The sequence below is a fragment of the Ranitomeya variabilis genome, chromosome 2, assembly GCF_051348905.1.
Source record: "Ranitomeya variabilis isolate aRanVar5 chromosome 2, aRanVar5.hap1, whole genome shotgun sequence".
Taxonomy (NCBI): domain Eukaryota; kingdom Metazoa; phylum Chordata; class Amphibia; order Anura; family Dendrobatidae; genus Ranitomeya; species Ranitomeya variabilis.
In genome coordinates, this window is record NC_135233.1 from 835,982,791 (window position 1) to 836,000,540 (window position 17,750).

At 42.4% G+C, this 17,750-nt stretch overlaps 1 protein-coding gene across 1 annotated transcript in view; it reads left to right on the forward strand.

The window, feature by feature from the left end:
- Positions 1–17,750, forward strand: part of ERICH1 (glutamate rich 1) — a 70,410-nt gene that overhangs the window by 43,577 nt on the left and 9,083 nt on the right. The window contains exons 4-5 of the mRNA XM_077290072.1: positions 10,073–10,420; positions 17,532–17,726. Coding sequence (XP_077146187.1) covers positions 10,073–10,420; positions 17,532–17,726 — 543 coding nt within the window. The remainder of the gene's footprint in view (positions 1–10,072; positions 10,421–17,531; positions 17,727–17,750) is intronic.

The window sequence follows — 17,750 nt, forward strand, 5'->3', positions numbered from 1 at the left end:
TATTTATACATTAACATAAGATCACCCCTTAGTCTTCGTTTTTCCAAACTAAATAGCCCCAAGTGTAATAACCTATCTTGGTATGGCAGACCCCCCAGTCCTCTAATAACCTTGGTTGCTCTTCTCTGCACCCGCTCCAGTTCAGCTATGTCTTTCTTATACACTGGAGACCAGAACTGTGCACAGTATTCTAAGTGTGGTCGCACTAGTGACTTGTATAGAGGTAAAATTATGTTCTCCTCATGAGCATCTAAGCCTCTTTTAATGCATCCCATTATTTTATTTGCCTTTGTAGCAGCTGCCTGACACTGGCCACTGAATATGAATTTGTCATCCACCCATACACCCAGGTCTTTTTCATTGACGGTTTTGCCCAGAGTTTTAGAATTAAGCACATAGTTATACATCTTATTACTTCTACCCAAGTGCATGACCTTACATTTATCCCCATTAAAGCTCATTTGCCATTTATCAGCCCAAGCTTCTAGTTTACATAAATCAGCCTGTAATATAAAATTGTCCTCCCCTGTATTGATTACCCTGCAGAGTTTAGTGTCATCTGCAAATATTGAAATTCTACTCTGAATGCCCCCTACAAGGTCATTAATAAATATGTTAAAAAGAAGAGGGCCCAATACTGACCCCTGTGGTACCCCACTACTAACCGTGACCCAGTCCGAGTGTGCTCCATTAATAACCACCCTTTGTTTCCTATCCCTGAGCCAACTCTCAACCCACTTGCACATATTTTCCCCTATCCCCATTATTCTCATTTTATGTATCAACCTTTTGTGTGGCACCGTATCAAAAGCTTTTGAAAAAGCATAAATGTGGAAATGTCATTATTGTATTGAACTGCAAAATACAGATATGTCAGTTATACTGAACGGTGATTATGAAAAGAAATAAAATATAGAATTACTGTTTTATAGTTTTTTTTTTATTCATTTTTGTAATAAAAAGTGATCAAAAAGTTGCATGTAAAATTAAAACTACAGCTTGTCACAAAAAATAACCCTCATACAGCTCTGCAGACGGAAATGTTGCCACTCACAAATAACAACTGTGTTTAAAAAAAAAAAAAAAAAAAGTCATGGCTGCTGGAACTCGGACAATAAAAAAGTGAACAAAAATGGTTTGGTATAAAGGTCAACCCCGGCTACTACGCCATAGATTAAGGCTACTTTCACACTAGCGTTAACTGCAATCCGTCACAATGCGTCTTTTTGCAGAAAAAACGCATCCTGCAAAAGTGCTCGCAGGATGCGTTTTTTTCTCCATTGACCAACATTAGCGACGCATTGCGACGGATTGCCACAACCGTCGTGAGACGGTTGCGCCGTGTTGTGGCGGGCCGCCGGGAGCAAAAAACGTTACATGTAAAGTTTTTTGCTCCCGACGGTCCACTCTGCCCCCACCTCCCCGCACTTCCCCGCACCTCACAATGGGGCAGCGGATGCGCTGGAAAAATGCATCCGCTGCCCCCGTTGTGCGGCGGAGACAACGCTAGCGTCGGTGACCTCGGCCCGACGCACTGCGACGGGCCGAGCCCGACGCTAGTGTGAAAGTAGCCTAAACAACATGAATTATGTGAGCCCATATGTATATTTATGCTGCTTTTATGTTATTGTCATAAACATCAGTCAGTAATGTATTTAAAATTATTTATTTAAAGCCCCACTTCAGCATTTGTTTTTCAGCGGTGCAGTGGCACTTTAAATGTAAGCCTCCGGTCATATACTTACCTTCCGGCGTCTGCACCATTTTTGGCACTTCTCCGATCCTGCAGCGGCATCTTGTGATCACAGCTTCGGACTGGCCGGAAGCCAGAAGCTACGTCACAAGCTCTCAATGCTAGTCTGTGAGAGCCAGAACGAGGCGCTTATAGACTTGAATTGAAAAGTGACCTCCGCGCCGCTCCATGAAACAGTGGAGCTGCAGGCAGGTCACTTTTTGTCGGAGATCAACGGGAACGATATTGGAAAATGATGAAGGCGGCAGCAGGTGAGTATGAGACGGGGCAGGGGAATTACATTTAAAGCACCACTCCAGCATTGCAATGAAAAAAACACTGGAGTGGTTCTTTCAGTGAAGGCAGTTGTGAAAAAAACTGACCATATTTTGCAACTCTCTATTGCAAAAATATCAGGTGAAAAGTTACCAGTTTTTGTTCTTATATTATTCTTGATGGTCCTGTGAAGTATTTGGGGTTTTTTTGTGTTATTTTTTGGGGGGTTATAGACATAGGGTCACTTTTAATTTAGTGCTACTTTCTGTTATGATTGTGTTACAACTCACACGAAAAAATTGGTAAAACACTCAAAAAAAACTGCAACTGACCCAGTTGGTTACTGTACAAACTAGATATTCTGACCCTTGCGTCCCTAGTGGTTCCTACATGGACTGGACTAGCCCTAATAACAGACTAAATAATGGCAGCTCGGGCCTATGCTGCCTCAAAGGCTGTGGAGCGCTTTACATTCTTCCTAAGGAACCGGATGGCAGAGCAGAATGAATTTATCTACAGAAGGGAAAGGGTGCTCAGATAGAGATACCAGAGTGAGTTAAAACAAACCAAGAAATACTAAATGAAAAGATAAGGTATATACTGCTAGAGAGTATGCCGCCTACTTCCGAAAAAGAAACAGAAGATAGGTGCAGGGTGAAAAGCATAATCCGTGAGAGAGAAACCCTAGCGGAACCTTCACTGACAGGCATAAACAAGGGCAGAATAGCTGGACATCCAAATGAGAATATCACCAGCAGGGAGAAAGTATATATCCACACCCGAAAGGAGATAGGGCAGACAAATGAAAACACCTGCTAACCTAAAGAGACTGAAGCACTGATAACATGAAATAAACACCTGGAGAAAAGGTGTATCTGCCCTGACTCAGTGGATAGAGAAGCTGACCACAAAGCACAGACTCAAGGGTTTATCAGGAGTGGTGTGTGGCTCACAGGGTAATAATGCAGAGCCATCTAAACAGAATAGTGGATTAAAAAAAAAATTAAACAAAGAGCAGAATACTCATAGCAACAGCGTGAATAAAATAACAGCAAAAACTGGTTATTTTCTCCTGGTGACAGGTCCTCTTTAAACACCCCTGTTCTTTCCACATTTCACAATTTAAACCTCATTATGACGTCTGCCATGTTCTTATTTTCCTGTATGCTTCTTGGAAACATATTTTGTTCCTTTTCAATTATCCTTTTTTTTACTACACATAACATCCAGTCTAATGGGATAAAGGAGAACTTTAAAAGCATAAAAATGTTTGTAAATTATACATCCTGCTGCGGAGAAATATCTGAAACTGCAGCTCCTGAGTACTCAAGTACTTTCTATAGTCTCATTTTAGTCTCCATGTAAACTTTTGTAAGAAATATGTTTTGCCGGGATATTCCTCTTTAACATCTGTGGGCTCTGTTTCCATCCAGATTCCAGTTACATTTTATATATAGTGCATAAAGTTTCATGCAGGGAGTATCCCTCAACTTCTACCAACATCACATCGTATTCAATGGATATTGTTGTCACAGTACAATAAAACTCCTCTAATTTGGCATCAATTATCTGGGTTTACTGGATCAGATCTTTTGGTCAGACAAATCTGTATAATGTTGGGTTCTTGCCTGCATTCCGAGTTCCGTATGGCCCTGCTTGTGTTAATTATACTGTAAGGATGTGTTCACACTGCGTCTTTTTCTGGCATTTTTGGGGCATAAAGTGCTGAAATAAAAGTTCCTATTAATTTAAATGAACTATTTAAATGGACATGCTGTTCATTTTTTATGCTTTTTGACTCTTCCTATTCCTTTCTATTGGAAATATGACTGGCTGTTCATACGTTCAGGCTTTCGATAATTTTGAATTAGCTTCAAGGTTTTAAGAGGTGACATGTCAATTATTCTGGACTTTTTTTTTAGCTAGGAAGACACTCAAAACTTTTTAGACAACTTAATGATAAGACTAAAAAGTCAACTGGGGTGTTTTCCAGTGTTTACATTGCAAAAAAAAACACTAGCATTAATTGCTTAATGGAGTTAAGAAAAAATAGGTCCAAAACACAATGCACAAAAAAAGCAATAACACAATGCACAAAAAAAGCAATAATAAAATGGTTAAGGAAACGCTCAAACACATCAACAAAGATGGTTCAGTAGAAAATGTAACAGAAAAATGGCGATTCCTTATGTGTCTTCTGATTGAAAGAAGTATTGTTTCTCCTTGTGGAGATTGACATGCTAAGCATATCGACATTGACTTGTAGGATTGCTATTTCCAATAGTTGGCACTAGAGTTCTAGTTCTCTTCCTCTCTGAAGAGACAATTTGCATAATCTTCTGATTGAAAAACGGACAATTTTGAACAACAAAAAAATGACGCAGTGGGAACATACCCTAACGAAACAGAAAAACATCTCCAAATGCCAGTGAGGACCTGCAACACAAATCCTACAAAGGGAAAGGAGAGCGGGCAGGGAGATAGGAGAACCCAGGGTAAGAAACTAAGCACGGTCACACAGGATAGACCAGTATAAATACAGTGAACCAAAAAATAAGCTAAGTGAAAAACCTCCCAGACCCCCAAACATATAAGGAAGAGAAGGGTGCTGGGAAGGAGGACTCAGTCAGACCACAGGAAAAGCAGTTGTGTTTAATTAAGCAAGACAATCCTAAAGGTACCTTCACACTAAACAACTTTCCAACGAGAACGACAACAATCCGTGACGTTGCAGCGTCCTGGATAGCGATCTCGTTGAGTTTGACATGCAGCAGCGATCTGGATCCCGCTGTGATATCGCTGGTCGGAGCTAGGAGTCCAGAACTTTATTTTGTTGTCAGATCGGCGTATATAGGCGTGTTTGACAGCAAAAGCAACGATGCCTGCAATGTTTTTACATGGAGCGTGCATGATAAGTGAGTCGCCGTTACGTCACTGGATCGCTCCTGCATCGTTCTGGAGTTGCTGTGTTTGACATCTCTACAGCGACCTAAACAGCGACGCTCCAGCGATCTGGTTTAGGTCGGATCGTTGTCTATATCACTGGAGCGTCGCTTAGTGTAACGGTACCTTTAGTTGAGGAGTTAGAACTCATAACAACCTCTACATAGAAGTATAGCCAGCAAAGAAAGTCACTGAAAGGTGATTATATAAAGTCCATCCCAAAATGTGATTGGACAGAATAGAAAATGAAAAACACTTGAAGTGAAGCAAACCAAGAAAAAGAAAGCAAGGACAAAAGAACCAACAACATTTGGATAGAGATGAATGGGGCTGTGGCTCAACAGAGAGGGGAAAAAAGACCACACAGGTCACCGGATCGAGTCCCAAAACTGACATTACCCTTGAAACAGGATGCAGCATGTGCCTCAAATAATGCAGACTTCTTTTCCTATCTTATACAATAGCAGTCAATGGCAGTAGAATGGTGATACTGTTTAAGGCCTCAGTCAGTCATCAGTTATTTTCATGGTAAAAAAGAAAGGTCTGTGTTTAGTCAGTGTTTTTGATTCAAGTTTCATCAGTGTTTCGTCTGCATGTCAGTTTTTACCATCAGTGTTTCATCATTGATTTTCTTGTGTGAAAAAAATAAAATTACAAAGCTTCTCCTGTACATTACAATGTTAACCGCAGACAGCACATGGATTGTAAACTGATGCCATCAGTGTGCTGTCTGTGGTTTTTCACAGGAACATAGGACTTTATGGGTGACTTTGATCTGTGACTCTGATCAAGACCGGACATGTCTCCATGGTTTGTTTTGGGTTTTTTGCAGACACACTTAGAAAAAAAACCCATGGACATGTGAACAGTTCCATAGACCCTAATAGATACGGACGTCTCAATGAGACTGGAAGGGAACCTGACATCTGATACAATCTGCCCGATCCATAGGCAGCATATATCGGACCATATCCTTGCAGGCGTGTAAAGAGACAGACCTGTCACTTGAGGGCAGCGGGCGGAGATAAACTGCCCAGGACCCACTTGTCCGACTAGTCTCCTGTGTGGCATGGCCCCCAGTGTCCTTTAAACTGCCATCTTCTTTGAAATGCTGCAGTGTTTCAGTGTTAGACATATCTGGCTAAAATAATGCCGCCACTCATGACCGAATATCAACATGGGTTTACTAGGAACTGTTCCTGTCAGACAAATCTGATCAATTTCTATCAAGAGGTAAGTTTCAGACTGGACCAAGGGAACGCAGTGGACGTAGTGTATATGGACTTTTCAAAAGCTTTTGATACGGTGCCACACAAAAGGTTGATTTAAAAGTCACGATTCACACCGTGACTGTCAAGATCCCTTAGCCGCTGCCCACAATATGTCACGGATTGGGGTGACTTTAGACCAACAGACGGCTATCACATGTGCAGGGGGCTTATCCTAGTTATCCCTCCACTGCCACAATGTGATGAAAAAACACACACGAGGCTATTGACCTCTTAGTTTACAGCAGGGGCTTATTTTAGGTATCCCACTGCTCTTCAATATACCATGAACTGAAGGGATTTGTGTATATCCCGCTTACAGTTCCACTTAAACCTTGCCGCTCTCTGGCGCCCCCCTTTCTGTCAGGTCAGATTAGGTACTGCACCTAGGGTGATTAGTCGCCAGAAACGCTGCCTGCTATGTACTGGCTATTGGGCGCGCTGCAGCGACGCGATAACTACTCCCACTCAGGCAGGAACAATAATTATCAAGCCGCAGTCGCTACAGTGACACCCAAAAGCCTGCACAGTATCGCTGCCACCAACTTCGATTAAACGGGTCCGAAGCTAACCCCAAAACAGTAGCGTAATTTCGCTTCAAGAGACTTAGGGTACGTTCTTAGAGCAGGGAGAAAGAACTGGCATGAAATAATATACCCCACAAAATGTAGACAGTGCTTTATCAAAATATTCTACAAAGATGTTACAAATGAGACAATTGCAAATATGTACAAGGTAATTATAAAAAAAACAGGAAATAACATGAGAAATAACACTTACAGTTGTTCAAAGCATTACAGGCAACAGGCTAGTGAAGTTTCCATCTATCCCAGTGCATTTGCACTCGCAGTCAGGTCGCTTCAGGTAAAAACTCACAACTAGACAGTCCTGGCACACCACACGCTTACAATCTGGCTTCCGGTCACACCATTCCACTGAAACTGCCCTAACTAAGGTCACCAATGACCTCTTAACCCGCCAAGAGCAAGCGACACTACTCCGTTCTCCTCCTCCTCGACCTGTCGGCTGCCTTTGACACAGTGGACCATTCCCTATTATTACAGACGCTCTCATCCCTTGGCATCACAGACTTGGCCCTATCCTGGATCTCCTCATACCTAACAGACCGGACATTCAGCGTCTCCCACTCACACACCACCTCCTCACCTCGCCCCCTATCTGTCGGAGTCCCACAAGGTTCAGTCCTTGGGCCCCTGCTCTTCTCCATTTACACCTTTGGCCTGGGACAGCTCATAGAATCTCATGGCTTTCAGTATCACCTCTATGCTGATGACACACAGATCTACATCTCTGGACCAGATATCACCTCCCTACTAACCAGAATCCCTCAATGTCTGTCCACTATTTCATCCTTCTTCTCCGCTAGATTTCTCAAACTTAACATGGACAAAACAGAATTTATCATCTTTCCCCCATCTCACGCGACCCCCCCAACGAACCTATCCATTACAGTAAATGGCTGCCCACTCTCCCCAGTCCCACAAGCTCGCTGCCTCGGGGTTATCCTTGACGCTGATCTCTCCTTCAAACCACATATCCAAGCCCTTTCCACTTCCTGCCGACTTCAACTCAAAAATATTTCACGAATCCGTGAATCTGCAAAAACCCTAGTCCATGCCCTCATCATCTCTCGCCTCGACTACTTCAACCTCCTGCTCTGTGGCCTCCCCTCGAACACTCTCGCACCCCTCCAATCTATTCTAAACTCTGCTGCCCGACTAATCCACCTGTCCCCCCGCTATTCTCCGGCCTCTCCCCTCTGTCAGTCCCTTCACTGGCTCCCCATTGCCCAGAGACTCCAGTACAAAACCCTAACGATGACATACAAAGCCATCCACAACCTGTCTCCTCCATACATCTGTGACCTCGTCTCCCGGTACTTACCTACACGCAACCTCCGATCCTCACAAGATCTCCTTCTCTACTCCCCTCTTATCTCCTCTTCCCACAATCGTATACAAGATTTCTCTCGCGTATCACCCCTACTCTGGAACCTTCTACCACAACACATCAGACTCTCGCCTACCATCAGAATCTTCAAAAAGAATCTGAAGACCCACCTCTTCCGACAAGCCTACAACCTGCAGTAACCACCGATCAACCAACCGGTGCACGATCAGCTCTATCCTCACCTACTGTATTCTCACCCATCCCTTGTAGATTGTGAGCCTTCGCGGGCAGGGTCCTCACTCCTCCTGTACCAGTTATGACTTGTATTGTTTAAGATTATTGTACTTGTTTTTATTATGTATACCCCTCCTCACTTGTAAAGCGCCATGGAATAAATGGCGCTATAACAATAAATAATAATAATAATATAAAATGAGAATAATGGGGATAGGGGAAAATATGTGTAAGTGGGTTAAAAGCTGGCTCAGGAATAGGAAACAAAGGGTGGTTATTAATGGAGCACACTCGGACTGGGTCGCGGTTAGCAGTGGGGTACCACAGGGGTCAGTATTGGGCCCTCTTCTTTTTAACATATTTATTAATGACCTTGTAGGGGGTATACAGAGTAGAATTTCAATATTTGCAGATGACACTAAACTCTGCAGGGTAATCAATACAGAGGAGGACAATTTTATATTACAGGAAGATTTATGTAAACTATAAGCTTCGGCTGACAAATGGCAAATGAGCTTTAATGGGGATAAATGTAAGGTCATGCACTTGGGTAGAAGTAATAAGATGTATAACTATGTGCTTAATTGTAAAACTCTGGGCCAAACCGTCAATGAAAAAGGCCTGGGAGTATGGGTGGATGACAAACTCACATTTAGTGGCCAGTGTCAGGCAGCTGCTACAAAGGCAAATAAAATAATGGGATGTATTAAAAGAGGCATAGAAGCTCATGAGGAGAACATAATTTTACCTCTATACAAGTCACTAGTGCGACCACACTTAGAATACTGTGCACAGTTCTGGTCTCCGGTGTATAAGAAATACATAGCTGAACTGGAGCGGGTCCAGAGAAGAGCGACCAAGGTTATTAGAGGACTGGGGGGTCTGCAATACCAAGATAGGTTATTACCCTTGGGGCTATTTAGTTTGGAAAAATGAAGGCTAAGGGGTGATCTTATTTTAATGTATAAATATATGAGGGGAAAGTACAAAGACCTTTCTGATGATCTTTTTAATCATAGACCGGTGACAGGGACAAGGGGGCATCCTCTACGTCTGGAGGAAAGAAGGTTTAAGCATAATAACAGACGTGGATTCTTTACTGTAAGAGCAGTGAGACTATGGAACTCTCTGCCGTATGATGTTGTAATGAGTGATTCATTACTTAAATGTAAGAGGGGACTGGATGCCTTTCTTGAAAAATATAATCTTACAGGTTATATATATTAGATTCCTTGATAGGGCGTTGATCCAGGGAACTAGTCTGATTGCCGTATGTGGAGTCAGGAAGGAATTTGTTTCCCCAATGTGGAGCTTACTGTTTGCCACATGGCTTTTTTTTGCCTTCCCCTGGATCAACATGTTAGGGCATGTTAGGTTAGGCTATGGGTTGAACTAGATGGACTTAGTCTTCATTCAACCTTAATAACCTTGTTACTACGTTACTGTCTTATACATTCTCTGCCTGTTGATGCCTAACCAGATGCTAATGTGGTATAAACCGAGCCAAATGGATAATAAACCTGTAAAACACAATAAAAGCAAAACCATATACTTGTAGTTTCGAAAATGCACAAGTGTATAGAATATGTGTAAAGTGTGACATTCAGAAATTATCCAAAGTTTTTTCAAAAAATCTCATTTTAAGATTTGAATGTGTTTCCCTATAATTGTTTACCCTCTGAGTAACGATGTATACTTGTCATTGTAGAAGATCAGCCGGTGGAAATTTGTAAAAGACGCAGACGGAAGAAGAGGAGAGTAAACATTAGGAATGAGTCCACCTCTGACGGACAGCAAAACATCCAAAACACTCCTCAAGCATTGGAAGGAGGGAAGATCAATAAAAACAAAAAGAGGAAATTGCAGCGAAAGAGACAGAAAGAAAGACTGAAGGCTGAAGGCAAGTGGACCAAAGGTAGGACATGTCAGTCCGATGTGTGCCAGGAAGATTGTACAATGAAGCAAGCTGATGAACAAGCAGAGGAGGAAGAAAGAAAGAAAAGGGAGGACTTGCTGGATTTCCTTCAAGCAACGCAAGACCTTTATTTTTCTGATCGTATGTATCACTAACGGAAGAATAAGGTTTGAAAATGAAGCCGAAAGTTTTGATTCATGTTGTCATTTATCTGATAGGGTCAAATTGTAACTGGTCTTCAAGACTTGTCCGACAGTCATACTAGTCTGAATGAAGGTGCCATTTATTCCATTATTTTGTTTTTGATTAATATTTACATAAGTGTGGTCACTCTCCCCACGGCCAATTCTCTGCATAAAGATTCTCTGGTCACTGCTGAGTAACCAATAGAAATAGCCACTGTCTTCCCTGTAGAAATATGGCAGTATAGCTTAGGCTACTTCTGTAAGTATCTATATTGTCAGCTGCCAGAGGGGGAAGGAGGACAATTCTGTCCAGAGAAAGCCCTCAGGTACATTTGCATAGCATCGTGGAGGTGACAGAGAAGCAAAAAATGATGAATGCTAGAAATACTACAAAATAGTTTAAAATGGCTGTCTTTTAAGAGTTGTGGTTAAAACATGATTCATGAAATAACCCCTTCATCTCATTACGTTTTGATTTGACATACCCATTCAACGCTTACATGTTATTTAAAAACGCTGAAAATCTGTTTTTTTATTTGCATGGTGAAAAAAAATCCATGTGACACTGGCGCCGATGGGCGGGATTACTGACGCGCTTCCGGCGCGATCACATTAAATGCCGCTGTCAGAGATTGACAGCGGCCTTTACAGCCATGGGTGGATCATGATTCCACCAGTGGCTGTTAGGGTCACATGTCAGCTGTTCAAAACAGCTGACATGTTCCGGGAAATATATGGGCTCAGCACTGGAGCCCACCTCAAAGGGAAGGATACGACAACTGCAGTACATGAATGGCGCATGTCGTGAAGTGGTTAATAGTTCCTACCGGTTGTGTCTATAGTTTCTCTGCTGTCCTATATGTCTCCATGGTAATAACAAACTGTGGTCCAATCCTGCAATCATTCTCTTTCATATCTGAACCCCCTTCTTTCTTATCTACCAAATATATTAGGAATATGAAAGGGTCAGATGAAAGAAAATATAATTTCCAGGTGAGCCTACACAAAGATTGTTGTCTGTTACAATGGAGATGAATTGATCTGGATGGCAATTATAGATATAAAACAGCAGTAAGCATTAAAGGGATTGGCTGCTTTATTTTTAAGTAACCAAATCTGTTGCGGTCACGACTTTGTGACACTTAATAAATGTAAGTATTACAGGTTCTTTACCTGCAATTATTTATGGATCACATTACCTTTAAATGAAATGTACAGTTGAAACCAGAAGTTTACATACACTATATAGAAAGACACATATACATGTTTTTCTCAATATCTGACATGAAATCAGAATAAACCTTTCCAATTTTAGGTGAATTAGGATTATCATAATTATTAATATTTGCCAAATGTCAGAATAATGTTTTAAGGCATTTTTATTACTGCAAAGTCAAAAGTTTACATGCATTTCATTAGTATTTGATACCATTGCCTTTAACTGAATTACTTGGGTCAAACGTTTGGGATATCCTTCCACAAGTTTCTCACAATAGTTGGTCGTAATTTGGGCCCATTCCTCCTGACAAAACAGGTGTCACTACCGTATTTTTCGGACCATAATACTCACTTTTTTTACTCCAAATTTGGGAGGAAAGTGTGGGGTGTGTCTTATGGCCCGAATGTAACGTGTGGAGGGGGCAGCGGTGGAGTGGGATCGCACTCACGAGGAGGCAGGAAAATGTTGCTGCTGCAGGAATCCGGTGCTGGGGAAACCATGTGGTCCCGTTGCTTAAAGTGAAGGAACATTCATTATCGCTACCCCACCCACCTGTCAGCGCCAAGCAGTGGGCGGGGTTCAGTAAATGAATATTCCTTCACTTAAACAGCGGACCCACATGGTTTCCCCAGCGCCGGATTTCTGCAGCGGCTGGAGAGATCGTGTGTCCGGTGGAGAAAGAGGCGGCAGGAGCAGGGTGCCACAGGAGGAAGGGATGCCGCATACCTAACAGCACAGCCCGGGCTGTACTGATGCTCAGTGCTCCCGTATAGAATCTGTGTGTGATAATGAAGAGGGCGGGCTGGAGCATCACATGACAGCACAGAGCCCTCCCTCTTCATGATGTCATCACAGGTCCTTCAGACACCTCACTGGAAACAATGCAGCTTCCTCTTACATGACCTGTGGTGAGGCAAAAAGAGGGCGAGTTCTGTCATGTGATGCTCCAGCCCTTCATTACCTGTCACCACACTAGCTGGCTGCGGGACCTGCACTGCCTGTACAAGTAAGAATTAAAAGATTAGTAATTACAACACATAAAAAAGCACTCTACCACTCCTGTGGTGATGAACTATAGTTCCCAGCATGCCATAGGATCTGCAGGACATGCTGGGAGTTATAGTTCTCCCATGGGATCTTAAAGCAGCACTCCAGTATTATTTTTCAGTGCTGGAGTGGTGCTTTAAATATAAGCCCTGTGCCCCCATTCTTATACTCACCCTCCAGCGCCTTCATATAGTACTTTACAGACAGCACACTGGTCCCGCAGCACCATCTACCCGCAGCTTCCAACATAATAACATACTGTTATATATAATAACACCACATATAATACTATGTTATTAAATATTTTACCAAATGTTTTGCTTCAAATATTTTTTTTCCCTATTTTTCACCTCTAAAACCTGGGTGTGTCTCATAGTCCGGTGCGTCTTACAGTCCGAAAAACACTGTAATCCAGGTTTGTAGGTCGTCTTGCTCTCTTCTGCCTTTTCAGCTTTGCCCATTTTCAATAGCATTGAGATCAGGGCTTTGTAATGGTCACTCCAAAACATTCACTTTGTTATCCATAAGCCACTTTGTTACCATTTTGGCATTATGCTTCAGGTCATTGTCCATTTGGAAGACCCATTTCCGCCGAAGCTTTAACTTCCTGACTGATGTCTTGAGATGTTGCTTCAGTATTGGCACATAATCTTCTTTTCTTATGATGCCATCTGTTTTGTGAAGTGCACCAGTCCCTCCTGCAGCAAAACAACCTCACTACATGATGCTGCTACGGTGCTACCTCTGTGTTTTACAGTTGGGATGGTGTTCTTAGGCTTCCAAGTTTCTCCCTTTTTCCTCCAAATTTAACGATGGTCATTATGCCCAAAACTAAAATTTTAGTTTCATGAAACCACAGGACATGTCTCCAAAAATTAAGGTCTTTGTTCCTGTGTGCATTTGCAAACATTAATCTGCCTTTTTGTTTCTTTTGAGTAATGGCTTCTTCCTGGCTGAATGGCCTTTCAGCCCATGTTGATACAGTATTCGTCTTATTGTGGATATTGACACAATCTTACCAGCTTCCACCATCATCTTCACAAGGTCTTTTGCTTTTGCCCTTGGTTTGATATGCACATGTCAGACGAAAGCATGTTAATCTCTGGGACACAGAACCCATCTCCTTCCTGAGCGATATGATGGCTGGACATTCCCATCTAGTTTGTACTTGCGTATAATTGTTTATACAGATGAACAAGGCAACTTCAGGTATCATGAAATTGTACCCAAGGATGAGCCAGACTTGTACAAGTCCACAATTCTCTTCTGATATCTTGGCTGATTTCTTTAGACTTTCCCATGATGCTACACAAAGAAGCAGTGTGTTTCAAGTGTACATTAAAATACATCCACAGGTGTGTCTCTAATTGACTCAGATATTGAAAAAAAAAAAACAGAAGCTTCCAAACACATAACATCATCATATGGGCAGTCCAGAATTGTTTAAAAGCATAGTAATCTTAGTGTATGTAAACTTTTGACTTTGCAACAAGTAATAAAAATGCCTTAAAACATTATCTCTCTCATTATTCTGGCATTTGGCAAATATTAATAATTATCCAAACGAAGAAGAAAGCAGCAACACTTCCGTTTTGTGACGAAGAAACCTTAGTCCTTTATTTCCAATATAAACTCATGGACAAGGTAAACAGGGCAGGGACAGTGCAAGTAAAAAGGACAACGGCCATTTTGCGTCAACCACGCTTCCACAGGTCCAGATATGTCAGATAGCATGTCATTTCCTTTTATAGAAGCAGTCATGTGACAGTATTTCACCACTTCCAAGCCCGCAAAGCGCAAGCAGCGGGGATTGGAATCATGTACTGTCTGAACGTGCTGTATAAAACGAGGTGAACCTTTGCCAGTGGACGCTGAATGGAAGTGTTCCCGAAATCTAATATTCATCGATCTAATAGTTTTTCCAATGTAAAAGAAAGAGCAAGGACAAAAGATGATGTAAACAACATATTTTGTCTTGCAAGTGATAAAATCCTTTATTTTATGTTGCAAAGGGCCAATCTGCAGGAAATTCCTTGTTAAATGATACTGGCAAAAACTGCAATCCCCACATTTGAAATTTCCTTTTGGGGTATTCAGAGTTAACCAGTTATCATTTGATTGAGAAATACGATTTTTTACTAAGAGATCTGTTAAATTGTGTGTTCTTTTGTAAGCAAAACGGGAGTTATTTTACCTCATGTATTTAGAGCATTGTCTGATGCTAAAACGTGCCAATTCTTACGAATTGACGCATGTATAGCTTTATCCAAAGGCGTATGTTGAAAGCAAAAATTAAAAAACTTTTTTTGCTCAGGTGTAGCCGTCTGAGGTAAAGAGGAACGCGGTTTTCTTTTCAAGAGTTCAACTTGCGTTTTATTTTTTACCCGCTGTTCAGATTCATTTAACAATGATAAGGGATAACCTCTATCAACAAAACACTTTTTTAATGCATCCAGCTGCTGCTGAAAACAAGTGTCATCGTTATTAATTTTTCTTAGACGAAGCATTTGGCTATAAGGCAGGCTTTTCTTAGTAAAATAAGGATGAGCTGAATCAAAACGCAGCAGCGAATTAGAAGCTGAAGTATTAAGATATGCTACAAATTCGTCAAACTCAACTTTATTTCCATCCCAGACGATAAAAATATCGTCCACATAACGTATATAACTTTTTATGTGTTTTAAAAAGGGTTTTTTTTCACTAGTAATAAATTTTTCTTCAAAAGCTGCAAGAAAAAGGTTGGCGAAAACGCAAGCGACGGGCGTGCCCATGGCGGTCCCGACCACTTGTAAATACCACTGATTGAGAACGCATTATGAGTTAATACAAAATCTAAACCTTCTAAAATGAAGGTGATAAACTCAGGTGATTTATGCGAATTCTGCAAAAAAAAAATTTATTCGTAAATTTATTTTTTTTAAAATAATTATGGTAATCCTAATTGACCTAAAACGCAAATGTTTATTCTGATTCCATGTCAGATATTGAGAAAAACCTGCATATGTGTCTATTTATATAGTATATGTAAACTTCTAGTTTCAACTGTAGACTATTTGCAAAGTTGGTTCTTGTTTAATTTTAGATGCATCAAGCAAAATAAAGTCAATATTCCACTTTGCAACCTATTTTTAAGGAAGGATCAATCCGCTAACCCTCTCCCTGCTCCCCATTTTCCTTTTTGAAGCTGGCTACTATATTGTGCCATGAACCTTACCCAGAACAACCTTTGTCATTAGAATAAATCTGTGCCAGGAGAATGCAGCACAAACACATACTGTACATTTGAAAATATATACCGTATTTTTTGGCATATAAGACGCACTTTTTCCCCCCCAAAAAAGGGGGGAAAATGGGGGGTGCGTCTTATATTCGCAATGCAGGCTTACCGTGGACCGTGGCGGCAGAGGTGCGGCGGCAGAGGTGCGGTGGCAGAGGTGCGGCAGCAGAGGTGTGGCGGCAGAGGTGTGGAGATGAGGAGGCGCAGTGAGCGGGGTCCCTTTCCCCGGTGAGGTGATGCAGCAGCCCCGGTAATGCAGCAGGGCCGGGTGAATCCTGTTGTTATCAGTGCGCGCGGCCATCTTCCTGAGGCCGCGCGTTCGCAGATGGAGCTCTGCTGCCCGGGGCTTCAGGAAAATGGCCGCGGGATGCCGCGCGTGCGCAGATGGGGATCGCGGCGGCCATTTTCCTGAAGCCCCGGGCAGCAGAGCTCCATCTGCGAACGCGCGGCCTCAGGAAGATGGCCGCGCGCACTGATAACAACAGGATTCACCCGGCCCTGCTGCATTACCGGGGCTGCTGCATCACCTCACCGGGGAAAGGGACCCCGCTCACTGCGCCTCCTCATCTCCACACCTCTGCCACCACGGTAACCACAGGATTCACCCGGCTCTGCTGCATTACCGGGGCTGCTGCATCACCTCACCAGGGAAAGGGACCCCGCTCACTGCGCCTCCTCGTCTCCACACCTCTGCCACCACGGTAACAACAGGATTCGCCCGGACCCCTCTCACGCCATACCTCTCACTGTGCCTCCTCATCCCAACACCTCTGCCGGTAACCACTGCTGCCACCCTCCCATGGACACCAGGCCGTGGCGTCGCCCACCTAAGCAGGAAGGGACCCTGCTCAGGTGCACGCCGTACCGCCTCACCCCACCTCTGCCGACACCATGCCTCCTGTGACCCTGCTCTGCCACCACCAGCCCACAGGTAAGATACTGTAAATTCGGACAATAAGACGGACCCCCATCTTATAAAAAATCTTTTTTTCTGCAATTTTCACCCCAAATTTGGGGTGCGTCTTATGGTCCGGTGCGTCTTATAGTCCGCGAAATACGGTAATTGAAATATGACATACTGCTTAACACAATATGTGCACCTTTTGAGAATTACTATTTTGAATGGGTAATCCGTGCCATTATTCAATTGATGCTGTGGTATCTCTTCTTTTTATATTACTGCAGCTACTAGGATGTGATCAATAGCAATTTAAAGTCACAAAACTGGCTTATAATCTCAATCTGTGGACTTTTATTAATTGTAACTACTGGCAGAAAGTGGCACTGGAAGGGTGCAGGCAAAATCTAACCCAATTGTCACTGCATTTAACAGCTGCATAAATGTAATGTGGAAAGACATGATGGATTCTGAGTTGATGTGTTTGGAGCCTGGGGTGTTTCAATCTATTTTTCTCCTATTATATTGGATGTAGGTAAATTATAATTATGAGCAGATCTCTGTGTAGTCATAGAACTTGGTTTTGGGTTACGGTTCTATTAGAATATTATCTGTATATCTTTCAGGCAGCTCCAGATGTGCAGACTCTGCTATGATGGCGGAACAGATTCTGGAGATTCTGCACCAAATCAAAAGTGGTGCAGTGCCTTTTTCTGAAGTTCAGCTCTTACATCATCTCAAAAGCCTGCTTCTCCTACAGGATATTGAAAGATTAAACGAGTCCTTGGGCAACTTCAAAGAGCAATCCTCCATGCCTCCTGGTATGTATTTATAACTCTTTTGTA